The following is a 15481-nucleotide window of genomic DNA, read 5'->3' as shown; positions in this document are numbered from 1 at the left end:
GCTCAGTGTAGATGGCCTGTGTCCCTAAGTGGTTTCAGCGCTCAGTGTAGACGGCCTGTGTCCCTAAGTGGTTTCAGCGCTCAGTGTAGACGGCCTGTGTACACTAAGTGGTTTCAGCGCTCAGTGTAGACGGCCTGTGTCCCTAAGTGGTTTCAGCGCTCAGTGTAGACGGCCTGTGTACCTAAGTGGTTTCAGCGCTCAGTGTAGATGCCCTGTGTCCCTAAGGGGTTTCAGGGCTCAGTGTAGACGGCCTGTGTACCTAAGTGGTTTCAGCGCTCAGTGTAGACGGCCTGTGTACCTAAGTGGTTTCAGCTCTCAGTGTAGATGGCCTGCATACACTAAGCGGTTTCAGTGCTCAGTGCATCATCTCCTATCGTGAGGCAATGCCCTCACCCTTTTAAACTCGTATCGAATCTCGGTGTAGGTGGTCTCCATAAGACTGCTTTTTGCCAACTCTTATACTTTAAGAGTTGGACTGCAAGGCAATGCCCCTTTAACCAGGGACCTACTAGAACAGGTCTCCTCTCCAAGCAAGAATATTAGAATGTGCTAAATAAAATGTGGACTAATTCTCCCTGCAGTGGTTAATAAACTTCTAGAAAAGACTAGGTAATTCCAAAGACAAAGCACTCTACCTGCCACCACAGAAAACAGGCCCTTAACTAGGGCTACTGTGTCAATGCAGTAACTCCTAAGTCTTCCCACTTCTGGGCCCCCATCACTATTGGTGCAGGCTGACTCCACACTTCCACTGCAGGGTTCAATCCCAGGTCAGGGAACTAACATCCCACATGCTGTACAGCAGAGCCAAAAAGAAAAACGGAACTCAACTTTTGTGGCTTGGTTCAATCCGGAAAATTGGTTTGTCAACTGCTAGAAACAGAGACTAAAATCCTTGCCCTAAGGACAGAACTTTCTGTCTACACCAGAGGTTTGGAGGTTATGGGATGTTGCTGGGGAGACTGTATCTCATTCCTCCTTCAACCAGAGGAGCGCTTAACAGTCTTACATTTCACGTAATATTTCACTTGAAAGATAGTTTACTCTTAAAATATCTGAACACCACTGGTCTTTAAAAGAATATACACCAACATATCACTGATTCACTTTGCTGTATACAAGAGACTAACACAACACTGTAAAGCAGCTATATGCCAACAGAAATTTTTGGAAAATGCATATAAAAACACAAAGGACCCCAAAGGGCTAAAACGATCTTGAAAGTAAGATGGAGGCTTCACTTATTGACTTCAAATATATTACACAGGCACAAAAAGCAAAACAGTAGGGTATTGGCATAGAACCAGGCAGACAGACCTATTGGCCAGAATACAGCCCTCAGATAAACTCGCACATACTGGCACAATCATCTTCACCAAGGTTCTAAAACTCCACAATGGGAAAGAAGTCTCTTCAACAGTCATACAGAATGGGAAGAAAATTTTAAAACCATGTGACTGAAAAAGCACTAAGAAATAACTATAGATCAAGTTCCAAAAAAGGGCTAATAATCCAGTTTAATAATGGACCAAATAACTGGACAGACATCTCCCCAAAATTAAGTAAAAATGGTGAAGCAATAAATGAAAATGTTCTCAACCTCACTGATCATGGGAGAAGTGCAAATCAAAATCACAAGAGATATCACATCACACCTATCCAGATATTTCTGATTCATTTTTTCCTTAAGTATAGTTTAATTACAATGTTGTGTTAATTACTGTTTTTAAAAAAATTTATTGAAGTATAATAATTACAGTGTTGTTTACTGAGGGTATGTTTTATTGATAAAAGTTACGTTGGTGAAAAAAAAAAAGAACCACAACATTCCAACTCTATGAAAAAGAGTAACCTGAAATTTACGTCACAGAGGAAGTAAGAAAGTGATTTTTGAATGACAGCTTTCATGATTAATAAACTGGTAAAGTAAATGCCTGGATGCCTTGATGTAGTTGATCTAAATTATGAGGATTTCTCAAAGGAGCTCCTTTATCTCACACAGTAGGTGCAAAACCAGAAATTCACTCAATTTATTAAAACTCCTTTCCCAGCAAGGTAAACCAGGCTTCATGGCTGAAGGACCTCCAACGCTGCCTTGGCCATCCTGTGGAGAATGGTGCCATCTTCTGGCCACTGTCAAATCACCTGTTAATAATGTACAATTCTAACATGTTACCTTGGGTGAGAAGAACATTTTATATTGCCTGAAGCCTGGGGCACTTGAGATATCTTCAAATGTTCTCAAAGAACAGGACATTCTGGTTACTTTTTATAATTTTATTGAATCTTTTCTTCTCATACCTTAAAAAAACAGCACATGAAAACAGCATCTTATCCCAAAGTTTCAACTCAATGCTTAAGGAAGACCATGAGAACCACTCCACCACCTTATGCCTATGAATTACCACTGTACGGAATTTCATAGCAAGTTCAAATTTCTACCCACCCCAGGATTCAAAGCCGGTAATCAAACCCTTGTTGCCAACTCCAGGGACTCCAGCTCTCTGCCTATCTTACTTCTCAGCAGCTCTTCCCATCTGTTTAAGACACTGCATCTCCCTGATGGCTACTCTTTAGGGCGGGTCAAGGCTGAGCCAGAGAGAGCAGCAGTCTGGTTCCACGGTCACCTCCCACCAGCCACCAGTTGGCCAGGCAGGAAATCATCCGTCTTTCATCTCCACCGTTTATCTCCCTCTCTTCTTCAAAACTTGTTGCTTTCATGTAACAATGGATTCAGTATCCATTAAATTGCCTGAGAGGCTGCTTGAGCCTGACATACTTTCCTGAGCTAAAAAAGAAGACAATGACGTACCTCTGTGGCCTTCCTGCCATGAAATCAAGTAACAAAGGGAAAAGCACTACTGAGCAGGGTGGTGCCAGGGAAGCAATGAAAGCCCCTCCCCACCCCCATGGAGGTTTCTCCAGCGCCAGCTCTTACAGGTAGAGGCAAATATCCTGGGATCACAGAGGTATCGTGAAGGGAAACCCGTTTATTTTCCTCTTTTGAACTTCCCTGCTGCCCCAGTCTTTGCCTTCTTCTTAGCGGCTCCCTTGGGCTCTGGCTCCTTGCGCTTGGCGGAAGAGAGGGAGCCAGTCACCTTAAAGAAATCATCCAGGCGGCCCTGGGTGCTGCCCTGGCGGCTCTTGCTCAGCCGCCTGACCCCACTGCGGATTCGCTCCTCGGAGAACTGCTTCTCCCCACACATGAACTTGACGAGCTCTTCTTCATTGGGCTCGCTCCACTTGAGCTCCACAGACTCTGGGTCCAGCACCTCGGGCTCCAAGAAAAGCTGCTGGGCCTCCTTGTGGAGCCAGTTTTCCGGCACGGGGTACTTGTTGGGGTCTAGCCGCCGCACGATCTCCTCGATGCTCTTGTGCTTCTGGATGAGGTCCACGGCCCGCTTGGGCCCGATGCCCCGGATGCTCTCACAGTAGTCACTGCCCAGCAGGATGCACAGATCCACGAACTGCTCCTGGTTGAGGCCCAGCTCCTGCAGGATCCGGCTCAGGTGGAACTCCTGGATGGGCAGCTTCTTGGCCTCACTGGCAGTCAGGTGCCGCATGAGCACGGGGCTGCCGAATGTCAGGCAATCCATGTCCTCTGTGGCCGCAGCGTAGACTTTGCCGGCCTTCACCAGGGCCGCACAGCTAGCCTCCGCCTCGCTGGGCGCGTCGAGGTACGGGATGCCCATGAGGCTCAGGAGATGCTTGCATTCGTCATTGTGTTGTTTGGTGACCTTCACCAGCCGCTTCGTAAACTTTTCCACCTCTGCCTCGGCCCCAGCGGCCTGAGCCTGCTGCAATTGCTTCTCCGCCTCAGCCCGCCGCTCGCTGCGCTTGGCCAGCTCCCCGGACTTGAGCTGCGGAGGCTTGCCATCGAAGACATACACGGGCTTGATGCCATTCTCCATCATGCGGATGGTGCGGTAGAACATGCCCATCAAGTGGCTGGTGGTCTCCCCCTCCTCGTTCTGCAGCACGTCCCCCCCTTGGCGAACAGCTATCAGGAACTGATAAATGCTCATGGAGGCATCGATGGCCACCTTGCGGCCAAAGTAGCTCTTGATGTCATTCTCCCGGATGGCACTGGGGGCCACGTCAGCGATCAGTTTCGCCAGTCCTTGAATTCCCATAGCAATACAGGAGGGACAGCTAAAAAAGAAAGGTGGGTAAGACAAGGAGGAACTTAAAGGATGCAGGAGGATTACCAGGGGCACTATGTCATCAATGTCATGCCTGCGGCTAAACAAATTTAGCACAACAAAAGGACATCAAGTCATCAAGAAATGTACAGCAAGAAAGTCTACTCAATTAATACTAGCTCACTCAGTTAATACTAAGGATTCCTGAGTATCAGGCACTAAACTACATGCTGAGAGGATAAGATGTTCAAGTCCTTAAGGGACTTAAAAGTTTTGTGGCTAAGGCAGCAACAGGGCTAGCTTGCAAAAAGGGCTACAGCAAGGCCAGAGGAGGCAGCCTGGGCCAGCTTGAGGAGTCCAGGGACCATGATGGCAGAACTGCCCCCTGAACGACACGTAAATCCCAGTTACACAAAGGTGAGACAAGACAGATAAAAAGGCAACCAAATGTCTAAGGTGGTAAACAAACTTAGGAGTATCTGTCTTCTTGCCAATTCATGAACAACACATTCATTCCTTCTTTGGATCTTTATTCCCAACTCACTTCTCCAGCTTACCTCCTTTCAGCAGCTCTGAGGGTTAGTTCTGTGTCAGTTTGTCAAGGCCACAATATCCAATTATTTAATCAAACATTAATGCAGGTGTTGCTGTAAAGGTATTTTGTGGGTGTGGTTAACATCTATATCAGCTGACTTTAAGAAAAGGAGACTTCATTCCACAATGTGGCAAAGTGAAAGTGTTAGTCACTCGGTCCTGTCTGTGTCTCTTTGCAACACCATGGACTGTACACCACCAGGCTCCTGTGTCCCTGGAATTCTCCAGGCAAGAACCCTGGAGTGGGTAGCCATTCCCTTCTCCAGGGGATCTTCCCGACCCAGGGATCAAGCCTGGGTCTCCTGCACTGCAGGCAGATTCTTTACCATCTGAGCCACCAGGGAAGCCCACAATGTGGGAGGGCCTCATCAAATCAGCTGAAAGGCCATAAGCACAAAAACGGGTCTCACAAAGAAATCCTGCCTCAAGACCAGTCATCAACTCCTACCAGAGTCTCCAGCCTGCTGACCTGACCTACAATCTTCAACTTTCCAACACCTACAATCATCTGGACCAATTCCTTAAAGTCAGCCTTCCCATATATCCATATTCTAGATCCTGTTTGTTCTGCTTCTCTGGGTGACATAGCAGCTTTGAAGAACTGTCAGGAATAACATCTGTGTGAGAGTAATGCGGTTTTCACAACACTTCTCTAATCTCTCTTCAGCATCCCCTCAGCATGTCAAAGAGTTTCTACTTCTGTCATGATGTTGTTTTAAGTCTTTCCCTTTGTATTTTCTATCCACAGCCTCTTCTCTACCCTGAGTTCTGATCCAGTGATGCTATAGTCACTTAGCCCAGTACCACAGTTCTGTGGTTTGGACTCCTTAGGACAGTAATTTCCAAACTTCTGTCAGGCCTAAACTACCCTCACAATTCCGTGCAACTTCCCACAAAAACCTACACTTAAAATTTTCTTTATTAAAAAAAAAAAAAAATTTCTTTATATGGACACCATTTTCTAAAAACTAAATTGGAAAAGAGAATTCATCTTAAGCAATAATATCTGTGCTTTATCAGTTATATTTTACTACATGTTAAATGCATAAGTATTCAAAAAGATTCGGGGGAACTTCTCTGGAGGTCCAATGGTTAAGACTTTGTGCTCCCAATGCAGAGGGCATAGGTTTGATCACTGGTTGGGGAATTAAAATCCCACATGTCCCACAGCCGCCAAAAAATTTTTTTTAAAAAGGGATTTTGGGGGTCATCATGTATCCATTGGTGGTGTGTCCAACACGCTGGACAGCCTGGGAATCCAAGACAAAAACTGGGATGAAACTGCCCTGTCTCACTTCTGTTCGGCTGTACGCTCCTCCCACCGTTCTGCAGCCCTTTTCTATCTCGTTTTAGTTCCTCTGTGAATGGCAGTGGCCTTGAATCTAGGCACCATTATTTACTACCTGGATAATAGTGATCACTAAGTCACTTAGCGTGTGACATTACTAAGCCATTTAGGATTGGTTTTCTCATCTACCAAGTAAGATGATAACCATGCCTGCCTTGCAGAATTACTGACAGAGTTAAGTGAGATATCAGACGAAAACTGACAAACACTAGGTGCTCGCAAACGTTCCCCCGGCAGAACCCACTCGATCCTTTGGTTCGTGCCTCAAGTTACCGGCTTTGCTAGAACGAGGGCAGACATCCTCCCACTGCGTCCGACAAAGGCAGTGATATGAACAAGTGCAGGTCAACAAAGTGTCTCCTCCAGGAGCTCGGTCACAATACACAACGACCTTATGAGGTGGGAGTTATCATCCTCTTTCTACAAATGAGGAAAGAGGCTCAGAGGTTAAGGGGCTGGCCCCGGACTCACAGCGGGAAAGTGGCGGGCCCGTCTGAATCCCGCGCTCGCTTCTCCCCGCGCGCGGCAGCCGCCCGCCTTCTCCAACACCCGGCGCAAAACGGGCCCGACGCTCTCAGAGACGCTTCCCGAGGGTCTCACCTGGCCTCTGGGGTGCTCCCGGGTGACCCAGAACAGAATTCAGCCCGACTCCCGCCTCTGCCCCGAAGCCTCCTCAGCACCAGTCTCTGGTACCCTCTCTCTTCACCGCCTTCCAAAGCCCGCGCTCGCGTCACGTGACCTGCCGCGGCGCACAGCCTCCCTGGGAAGTGTAGTACAGGCCCCAGGCCCCTCGACCAGCTTCTCTCACAGCAATCAGTCCTGCCAGGGCGGACGGACCTGCTCTGGGACCTGACCCTACCCTTCTCCACTGCTTGCCGCTACTCCACCCCGGGCTCCCGAAGGCCCCAGATCCCGCCACACCCGAAACCAAGGGACTACAAGTCCCACAGAGCCACCCGCGTGGCTGCATTTCCTCTTCCGGTTGAACAGCGCGCCTGCTCCTGCCGACGTGTTCTTCCGGTGGCGGAGTGGCGGATTATCCTGTGCCCGGCAAAATGGTGAGAGGGTTGAGGGGAGTTCCGCACGGGGCTCTGGGGAACCCCGAGTTCCGTCCTGTGCCTGTTTCTCTCACAGAGGCGTCAGGTGCCCGAGATCTAGAGGGCGGGAGGACCCTGGATCCTTCGATTTGGACTGAGGGGCGGGGAAGGGGCTGACTCCTTAGGTAAGGTTTTGATCTCAGTGGGCTTCTGATCTCGCAATTTATAAGGATGAGGAGCGTGAGTGCATTTTTTAATACCTTCCAGCATTTAGCTCTGTTACCTGTGGTCAAACTGTTACCTCTATCTGACAAGTTTCTCCCTGCTGTGGAACTCGTACTCATACTACCCAGCGCTGGGCAAAAGTCACCTTCTTGGTGAAGCACTTCCAGCTGTCTCGGGCACTTGTCCGCTCTGTCCTGGGAGCCCCCACAACCTATGTACAGCCCTCTTGCCACGTGTCATGGACTTCTTTGTTATCTGCCACGCCTCCTAGTGACCACCATCTGACGTGCCTCTAGCCCTGGGATGATGTCTATTCATCTTTGTATTCCCAGAGCCAAACACAGGGCCTGCAATTGGAGGCTCAATGGCAGCTATTGTCTTTATCGTTTATAGGGGGGTCATAAATGTTTACTGATTTGAATTCCAGTGTCTCTTAGAACAATGGGCTCAGTTTACTTGTCTAGAGTTGTTATGTTCTGGATTTAAACATTGGCTGGTGGGTGACAATGGAAATTAACATTTGTACGGAACTTTACTTTTACAGCCCTCTTTCACAAGCATTAGCTCATGATCTTCCCTATAACCTTGGGAAGGAAACAAACACCTATTGAGCAACAACTCTATGCCAGGCAGTGAGTTAGATGCTGTGACGTTTGTCTTAAATCATACATCAACCTTGTGAGAGAGATATTATAATCACTTACTGAGATTCCTGGTATTTAGTAGAGTCAGAATTTTGACTTATGTCTTTTGTTTGCAGATCCCGAGATTCCTTAATTGTGTAGTGGGAAGAATAGAGAATTATAAGTTGAGGCAGACTCTGGACCAGTTCAGAGTCTGCCTTTCAGTTGGGATTCTGAGCTTGGTGTCTACAGACATGGGTCCATAAAGCTCCTAAAATCATAAGCAAACTTTTTCTTTTTTAAAAAAAAAAAGCACTTTATTTTGTCTTGGGGTGTAACCAATTAAAGAAAAAAGTTATGATAGTTTCAGGTGAACAGTGAAGGGACTCACCCCTCCCACAAACTTTTTCTTGTATGTGATTTGTCCCAGGCAAAGAGTCCAGACCTTTCATCATGTATTTTTTTTCCCCATGATGATCAGTGGCCTCAGAAAATGTTAAGGACCAGACTTCCCTGGCAGTTGAGTGGTTAAGACTCTGTGCTTTCAATGCAGGGAATGCAGGTTCAATTCCCTGGTCAGGGAACTAAAATCCCACAAGCTGCATGGTGCAGCCAAAAAAAAGAAAAAAGTTGAGGACTATTGATCTGTAGCTAATCAGTCCCCTTGTGTGTCTCAGCCTCTGACTTTTAGCTGCCCTTCTCATCTCCTACTGAAAAGACAAAGCGCCACCTTAGTTTAAGATGCCATCATAATCGTTGTCATTCCCAAAAGGTATCATTTGACAGTGGTTCTGTCAAAGGAACCGGGAAGGATGTCCCTGACTCTCAGGCTGAATTAAGCTTCTTGCAGTCACAGCAGCACGAGGCTCTGATAACCCCATAGTCCTCCGAGGTTGAAGTCTTGGGATCCTTCAGTGGCTCTGATCTCACGCCTTCCCCTAGGAACTTGAGGCCATGAGCAGATACACCAGCCCCGTGAACCCGGCTGTCTTTCCCCACCTGACCGTGGTGCTGCTGGCCATTGGCATGTTCTTCACCGCCTGGTTCTTCGTGTATCCTTTGACTGAGCAGCCAGTGGGCCAGAGTTAGTGATGTGGGAACTGGAGGGAGGAACTACACTGGGTACAGGCACCCAGCCAGTTTTGTTCTGGCGTGGGGAAGCAGGACAGTCAGGAGGTTAAGGGGTAAGGGCCATTGCCATCCAAAGTCAGGTTGTGGCCTTATTTTCCAAGTTCAGGTGAGCTCAGTTGCTCTTCAGGCTTCATAGTAAGCAGAGGGCCTGGCTGGACTGGAGGCTGGGCACGGTACCTGAAGTTGAGAAGTGTTATAAGGAGTGATATACTCAGGTGTCAGGAGATCAGAGGGCTAGTCCCAGCTTTGCTGCTCATTAGCTATGTGACCTTGGGTGGTTGAAGGGTGTTGTGGAATCTGGAGTCGCAAAGCACACCTCAGAGGACACTCAAGACAGCGGAGTACAGTTTATTACGCCAGCGGGTCCAAGGGGAATCAGTTCCCAACAAGGCCCCTGATGTTTCTGAGAGGCCCAGTTTTATACTCCCCACTACTTTACTGGTTACATATTAGCAATCCCTTTGTTGTGTATGATTGAGTTTCACAACAAGTAAGTGCTAGGAGAACAAACAAACAAGGTTACGGGGGTGGGGGGCGGCGAACAATGATTATACATCAAGGGGGGATGTCTCCATGGTTAATCTAACAGGGGCTGCCCAACCTCATTCTCCATTTGCCATCTGTAGGGAGGGAAGTCACCAGACCTGGTTTCCACTAGCAGTGGTTTCCTCCCTCTTGGGCAGGGTTCACATCCTGTCTTTAGGATGGATGACAGGCTTCAAGATGGAGTCTCTCCTGCTTTCTTCACACTGGCCCCAACAGTAGGAGCGCCAGGGTCTAGGTTATCTCTTGGACCCCCCTGCCCAGCTGCACGGAGCCAGACCAGCCTCCTGGAAAGCCCTCAGTGCAAACCTTTCTCCCAGAGATGCCCTGGCCAGGTTCCCTGCCCTGCATTGTCCACACCTTTGCTTCTCCTTAATTGCCCGGCCAGTTATGAGGTCACGTCCACCAAGTACACCCGGGACATCTACAAAGAGCTCCTCATCTCCCTGGTGGCCTCACTCTTCATGGGCTTTGGAGTCCTCTTCCTGCTGCTCTGGGTCGGCATCTACATATGAGCTCCCAAGGGTGAGAGCGGTGACAGGGTGGGATGCTGGAGAAACCTCCCCACACCCACATCAGGGTCCTCAGGCCCGCGTGCCCCCTTGGCTGATGGAGACAGACTGGGCAGAAAGGATAGGGACACCGGACACATGGGCTTCTTTCCCTGTCCCCTGGTGGGAATCTGAGCCGAGCAGGACCTGTGTCAGATCTGAGGTCTCCACACTGTCTGACCTGGGTCTGGCGCTGGAATGTACTGCCTTGGGCTGTGGGCGCAGGCTTCACATGGTTCCACTTCTGTGTTCTTACACATCATGAACAGTGGCTGGGAAGCCATCGGCAAGTGGCCAGGCGGTGGGCCAGGGTCCGGGACTTGCTGCCAGGAGTTCCGTTTTAGTCAGTTTCAGCGTTCTCAGTCATTGAGATAAATTTTTACTGATGTTTGGTCACTTGGTGGAGGGGTTGTGTGAGGGAAGGTGATGGAAAGATGGGTCCCTGCTCTCATTCTGATCCCCTTCTCTTTCAGGTTCCAACCAGGCAGCTTCACTGAATCCCTGCTTTTGTAAATTAATTTTTTTTATTTTACTGTTGCTGGAAGTGTCCCACCTGTTTCTCACAATAAAGGCAGATGTGACAGCTTGTCTGGTGCTGGGACTCATGGTTCCCTAGTCCCTCCCCTTCCTGTGTCTCTGCTGCCTCCTAGATGGTTCCTGTGGCTGGGAAGCCCTGCGCTCTGCCTAGGAGGGGAGTGTGGGGAGTGTCTTATCCTTAGAATTGAGGGCTTCTTGTGGACAGGAAGGCACTGAGCCTGTCCTCTTCTGCGCTTCTAGAGTAAACTTCCTTAGGAACCCGCACCAGTCAAGTCTGTCCCGGGGCCAGTCCCCTCCTCTAAGTATAGCCAGGGACCCTCAAAAGGCTCAGCTTGTCCCTAAGGTGGCTCCTTCTAACCCAGGTCGGGCAGCAGTAGGTCTGTGGGGTGTGGCTAGGGGAAGGGGCTACCGCATCCTGTTCCCACGCCTGAAGCTACGAGGGATAATGGCGTACAGAGCATCCATCAGGCTCAGGGGCTCCACGTGGCCCCAGCCCCACAGATGACCCCATCCTCCCCCCACCCCCACCCTGCCCCAGAACAATCTCAAGAAGACAGGAAGCAAGCTCAGATACAAAGCAGTATTTATACATTTATTTATATATGTATATTTACTTCAGAAAAGAACAGGGGACAGGAAGCAAGCAGGCCTGGGGCCGCTTCCCTCTGCCCGCTCGAGTCAGAGCTGGTACGATAAATATGAGTCAGAGCTAGGGGCAGGGTGGCGGGGGGCAGTTACGTGGGAGGGAGGGGGTGCGCTATGCACATGCAGGCTTTCTTGGGGGCTGTAACATGGGCGGGGGTGCTTGTGCATTGAGAGGCCCTATATACAGCTTGAAGCTTGGGGAGATTAGCCCAATGGCTACAGAAGTCAATGCCAAACGGGAGAGAGGAAGGGAGGGGTGGGTTGCTGGACCACGGGTAGGGGATAGAGCCAAGACACCCACTCAGCAGCACCCACTGGGCAGCTGTCAGCTCCCAGCAGGTGGCCCACTGGCCTTTCCTGAAGCCCTTTTACCTCCCTGGGCTTAAGGCAACTTTGGTCCAAGGTTGACCCCCTCCCCACCCCCCCACCTTGAGCAGCTTGGAGCCCCTACTTGGCCCCAGCCTCCACACAGAGGACCCCCTCCCCAGGCATGGAAACAACCAGCTGCTAACCAGATTGGAGCGATGCTGTGTCCAAGTGGCTCCAGGGGGCAGTGGAGGGTCACTTTCCAGTTTAAGCACTTTAACTCCAGTTCAGGGGCTGTGGTCCAAGAAGCCTACAGCCCCACTGAGGAAGCCCCAGAATCCTATCACAGGGGGCAAGGCTCGGCAGGTTTATGGCGTTTAGGGAGGGTTCCCGCAGGGGGGAAAGAACAGTAGTGCTACGTAAGGCTCAGCCACCTGTGTGGTGTGGCGACCTGAAAGTCGCTCAGTCGTGCCCGACTCTGTGACCCCATGGAATTCTCCAGGCCAGAATCCTAGAGTGGGTAGCCGTTCCATTCTCCAGGGGATCTTCCAAACCCAGGGATTGAACCCAGGTCTCCAACATTGCAGGCGGATTCTTTACCAGCTGAAGACCAGGGAAGGCCAAGAATACTGGAGTGGGTAGCCTATTCTCCAGAGGGCCTTCCTGATCCAGGAATCGAACAGGGGGTCTCCTGCATTACAGGTGGATTCTTTACAAGGTGAGCTACCAGGGAAGCAGTGGTGTGGGGAACTGTCTTAATTCCTATGTCAGAAGGGCATGGAATCCCACTGCGGAGGGGCTGGGAGGTGAGGTATCCTGGCTACCCCCCATCCCGCCAGTGTGGACAAGTGCTTGATGTCTGTAGCAGAACGGGGCCCATGGTTCCTAGGCTTCTTCAGGATTCAGGTCTCCCCTGAAAGGCTCCCACTCAAAGCTGAGAATGAGAGGCAGGAGGGGCAAGGCCTGGCTCCCAAAGAGGCAGCAGAACATCACCAGGTGAGGACGGCAGTTCTGTCCCCATTTCTGAACCCTCGGCAGACACTGCGCAGTGATTTCCACTCCTTCCATGAGCCTGGCTGTGGCCTCAGAAGGGTCTAGATACCCACTAAGAAAGGTTAATGTTGGCACTTGAGATAAGATTTCAGTAACCCAAACTCACTGCTCTGCTCCAGAGAGGATGGGCAGAACTGGGGCCTACTGCCAAGAACAGGGCCCCCAGCCTGGCTGGCCGAGCCCAGCATGGGGCCCTTGATCTGGGAAAGTGAGGCCACCAGCAGACAGGAGAGGGGGAAGAGGCCTGTCCTGTTGGTCGGAGTGGGGTGGGTGTCTCGAGGCACCCAGGGACGGATCAGAGCCAGGGCCCTGCCTTTTAAGTGTCCCCCAGAGCTCTGGCCCATTCGGGACTCTCCATCTCCATTCTTCTACTTCTGCCCTGGTTTAAGTGCATTTTAGTAATTACTTCATTAATAACAGCAAAAGCTATTTGCATCCACTCATCCACCAGCCAAGACCAGCCTGCTGCCGTGCAGGGATTCCGGCTCCTCTGCTCAGAGACCAGTGGAAGCTCCCTGGAGCCCAGGCTGTGTGGCTGTACAGGGAACTTCCCTTTGGGATACTCCAGGTTCTAGGGTCCAAGGCTTACCTGGCCCGCTGGCCCCACCCCTGGTTCGGCCAGGCACTGAGTGTATAGAGAAGGCATATGGTCAGTCGCCAGCCCATCCAGGGCCGGCTTCAGCTGCCCTGGGAGCTCTTGGAGCCAAGCTCTTCCAGGGAGAAGAGACCTCCTGGGCCACGCTTAAAGCTTAGAAGTCCGAGTCCAGTAACAGTCAAACCCTAAAACGTCCGCTCCCTAACCCTCCCCAGGGAGCAGCTTTGAGACAGGGCTGTCCGCCCTCCACCGACTCCTGACTCGGCCAGGTCTCTGAGCCAAGCCCCTGCCAATACCAAAGGTGGACAGGTGCTCTCCCCAAAGAGGGACAGCTCCCAGTGGCAGAAGGGGAGGCAGGGAGGGTGGGCTCTGGACAGAGTCACAGCTTCTCCCGCCTCTGGGGCACCTGACATCACCAGGCCTACATCGGCCATGTCTGGATAGACGTGAATTGGGCCCGGCAGGTCTCTCTCCAGCTCCATCCGTGGTGTGGGGGTGCCACCAGCGGGAACAGCAGCTCCAGTGTGAGGACTTCCAGTTTCACCAGGCACGGGGAGGGCCAAGCCGGCTCAGTCTCCAAAGAAGTGCCAGCGGCGGGCTCCAGTGTAACACCATTGCATCCAGTGTGGAAGGGGCGCCCGGGAACCCCCGGGCCCTGGTGTGGTGCTGCCTCCAGAGGGCACCTCAGTCACACAGGCGGTAGAAGTGGAAGTAGTAGTCCGTGGCCGGCCGGACCGGGGCCTCCGCGCTGCAGTTGGCCTGACCCTGGGTGGAAGGGCAGGGGAAACCAGTGAAGTGCCTCCAGGGTCAGGCAGGAGGCGGTCCCCCTGCTGACGATCATCGCCTGACTCTGCCCCAAGTCCCACCATGTGCTCTCCAATGCCCCCGCCCACTTCTCCCCCAAGCCCCACACTGAATGTCTCGGGGAGGTGGAGTGCCCTGCTCACCAGCAATGCCACCCGGAAGTGGTAGGTGAATCTGCGGAAGGACAGGATGGTTACTGGCCACTGGTGGGAGGTGCCCTGGGGAGGGAGAGGAAGAGGGGTCAGGACAGCGGCACAGACCCCCAACCCCCACAACCTGCATCCCTCGCCATGGCCATCGCAGCCCTGGGCTCTGTAGCAGGTTTTACAAAGGAAAGTGCAAGTTGCTTAGTCGTGTCCGACTCTTTGTGACCCCATGGACTATACAGTCCACGGAATTCTCCAGGCCAGAATACAGGAGTGGGTAGCCTTTCCCTTCTCCAGGGGATCTTCCCAACCCAGGGATCAAACCCAGGTCTCCCACATGCAGGCGGATACTTTACCAGCTGAGCCACAAGAGGGGAGAAGCAGAAATCAGGAGAGGCTGGAGGGCACAAGTTCTGCTTTGGGGAGCAGCAGGGGCCACCATCTATCTGCATGCCCTGTGCCCGGCCCTGAGGGTCCACGGCCTCCTGTCTCACTGCCCTCCCTCACCACTGTGCTCCGGGCCCATGGACGTGTTTCACTAAGCCCGTCCTCGCTACACGCCGCTGAGGAGGTGCTGCTTACAGATGAGGACACTGCTGAGTTATCTGCCTAAACTCCCACGGCGACATGTGGCCAAGCTGGGGTTCACCCCGCTCTGCTCTCCCCTGTCTGCCGGGCCCCGGGGCCTGAGCCTCTTTAGGGCTCTCAGCACTCCATCCTCTACACAAGTTACTTCTGCACCTCTTTTCTCATTGGCGAGGGACTGCGTTCTTGGAAGGTGAGGTCTGTTTCTACCCCATCTCTGGCTCCCCTCAGCTGGGCCCAGCCCAGGGTCAGGGACAGGGGAGGCCCCAAGAAATACTGATTGAATAAACACACGAATCGGTGAGAAGAAACTGCCTTAACGTGTGCTGAGTGTCATGTGACCAGAGAGGAGCCAGACAGTGACTGGGTCCCAGCCGCCTGGTTCCCAGACCAGGAGGCAGCCCCCTCCAGGCAGCCCAAGACCTTCCAAAGTCACAGATGGGACCGGGTCACCACCCCCGCCCGAGCCTGAGGTCTAGCCTCCCTGGCTCCGCTGAGGCACGACTGTCGCCATGTTTCCAACTCTGCCGGCGTGCCGTGCTCTCGCTGGTGGCCCGGCCGCTGAACACGCTGTTCCCCGACTCCTGGGACGCTGTCCCGTTTCCTTCCCCCCGCT

General features: G+C 51.8%; 3 protein-coding genes across 9 annotated transcripts in view; 1 reads left to right on the top strand and 2 right to left on the bottom strand.

Annotated features, from left to right (window-relative positions):
- Positions 1-2262: 2262 nt before the first annotated feature.
- FEN1 (flap structure-specific endonuclease 1) lies at positions 2263-6905 on the bottom strand. Its single transcript, XM_043452302.1, has 2 exons — positions 6685-6905; positions 2263-4152 (listed from the first exon to the last, which is right to left on the bottom strand). Exon 2 carries the CDS (start codon positions 4131-4133, stop codon positions 2991-2993), a length of 1143 nt encoding a protein of 380 aa, XP_043308237.1. The 5' UTR covers positions 4134-4152; positions 6685-6905; the 3' UTR covers positions 2263-2990.
- A 99-nt stretch (positions 6906-7004) lies between these two features.
- TMEM258 (transmembrane protein 258) lies at positions 7005-10780 on the top strand. 3 transcript variants are annotated; one of them, XM_043452303.1, is made up of 4 exons: positions 7005-7142; positions 8912-9021; positions 10032-10140; positions 10668-10780. In XM_043452303.1, exons 1-4 carry the CDS (start codon positions 7140-7142, stop codon positions 10689-10691), a joined length of 246 nt encoding a protein of 81 aa, XP_043308238.1. In that variant the 5' UTR covers positions 7005-7139; the 3' UTR covers positions 10692-10780. The 3 variants fall into 3 exon arrangements, with proteins under 3 accessions (XP_043308238.1, XP_043308239.1, XP_043308240.1); XM_043452304.1 differs by having other exon boundaries at positions 10032-10168; XM_043452305.1 differs by lacking the exon at positions 7005-7142 and adding an exon at positions 7166-7306.
- Positions 10781-12294: 1514 nt separating this feature from the next.
- The window catches only part of MYRF (myelin regulatory factor), a 34131-nt gene continuing 30944 nt past the window's right edge, over positions 12295-15481 (bottom strand). For all 5 annotated transcript variants that reach the window (XM_043452292.1, XM_043452291.1, XM_043452294.1 and 2 more), the window contains 2 exons: positions 14278-14352; positions 12295-14095 (listed from right to left, as the gene is read on the bottom strand). In XM_043452292.1, coding sequence (XP_043308227.1) covers positions 14015-14095; positions 14278-14352 — 156 coding nt within the window. In that variant the 3' untranslated portion in view covers positions 12295-14014. The remainder of the gene's footprint in view (positions 14096-14277; positions 14353-15481) is intronic.

The sequence above is a fragment of the Cervus canadensis genome, chromosome 29, assembly GCF_019320065.1.
Source record: "Cervus canadensis isolate Bull #8, Minnesota chromosome 29, ASM1932006v1, whole genome shotgun sequence".
Taxonomy (NCBI): Eukaryota; Metazoa; Chordata; class Mammalia; order Artiodactyla; family Cervidae; genus Cervus; species Cervus canadensis.
This window is presented reverse-complemented; position numbering and strand designations above follow the sequence as displayed.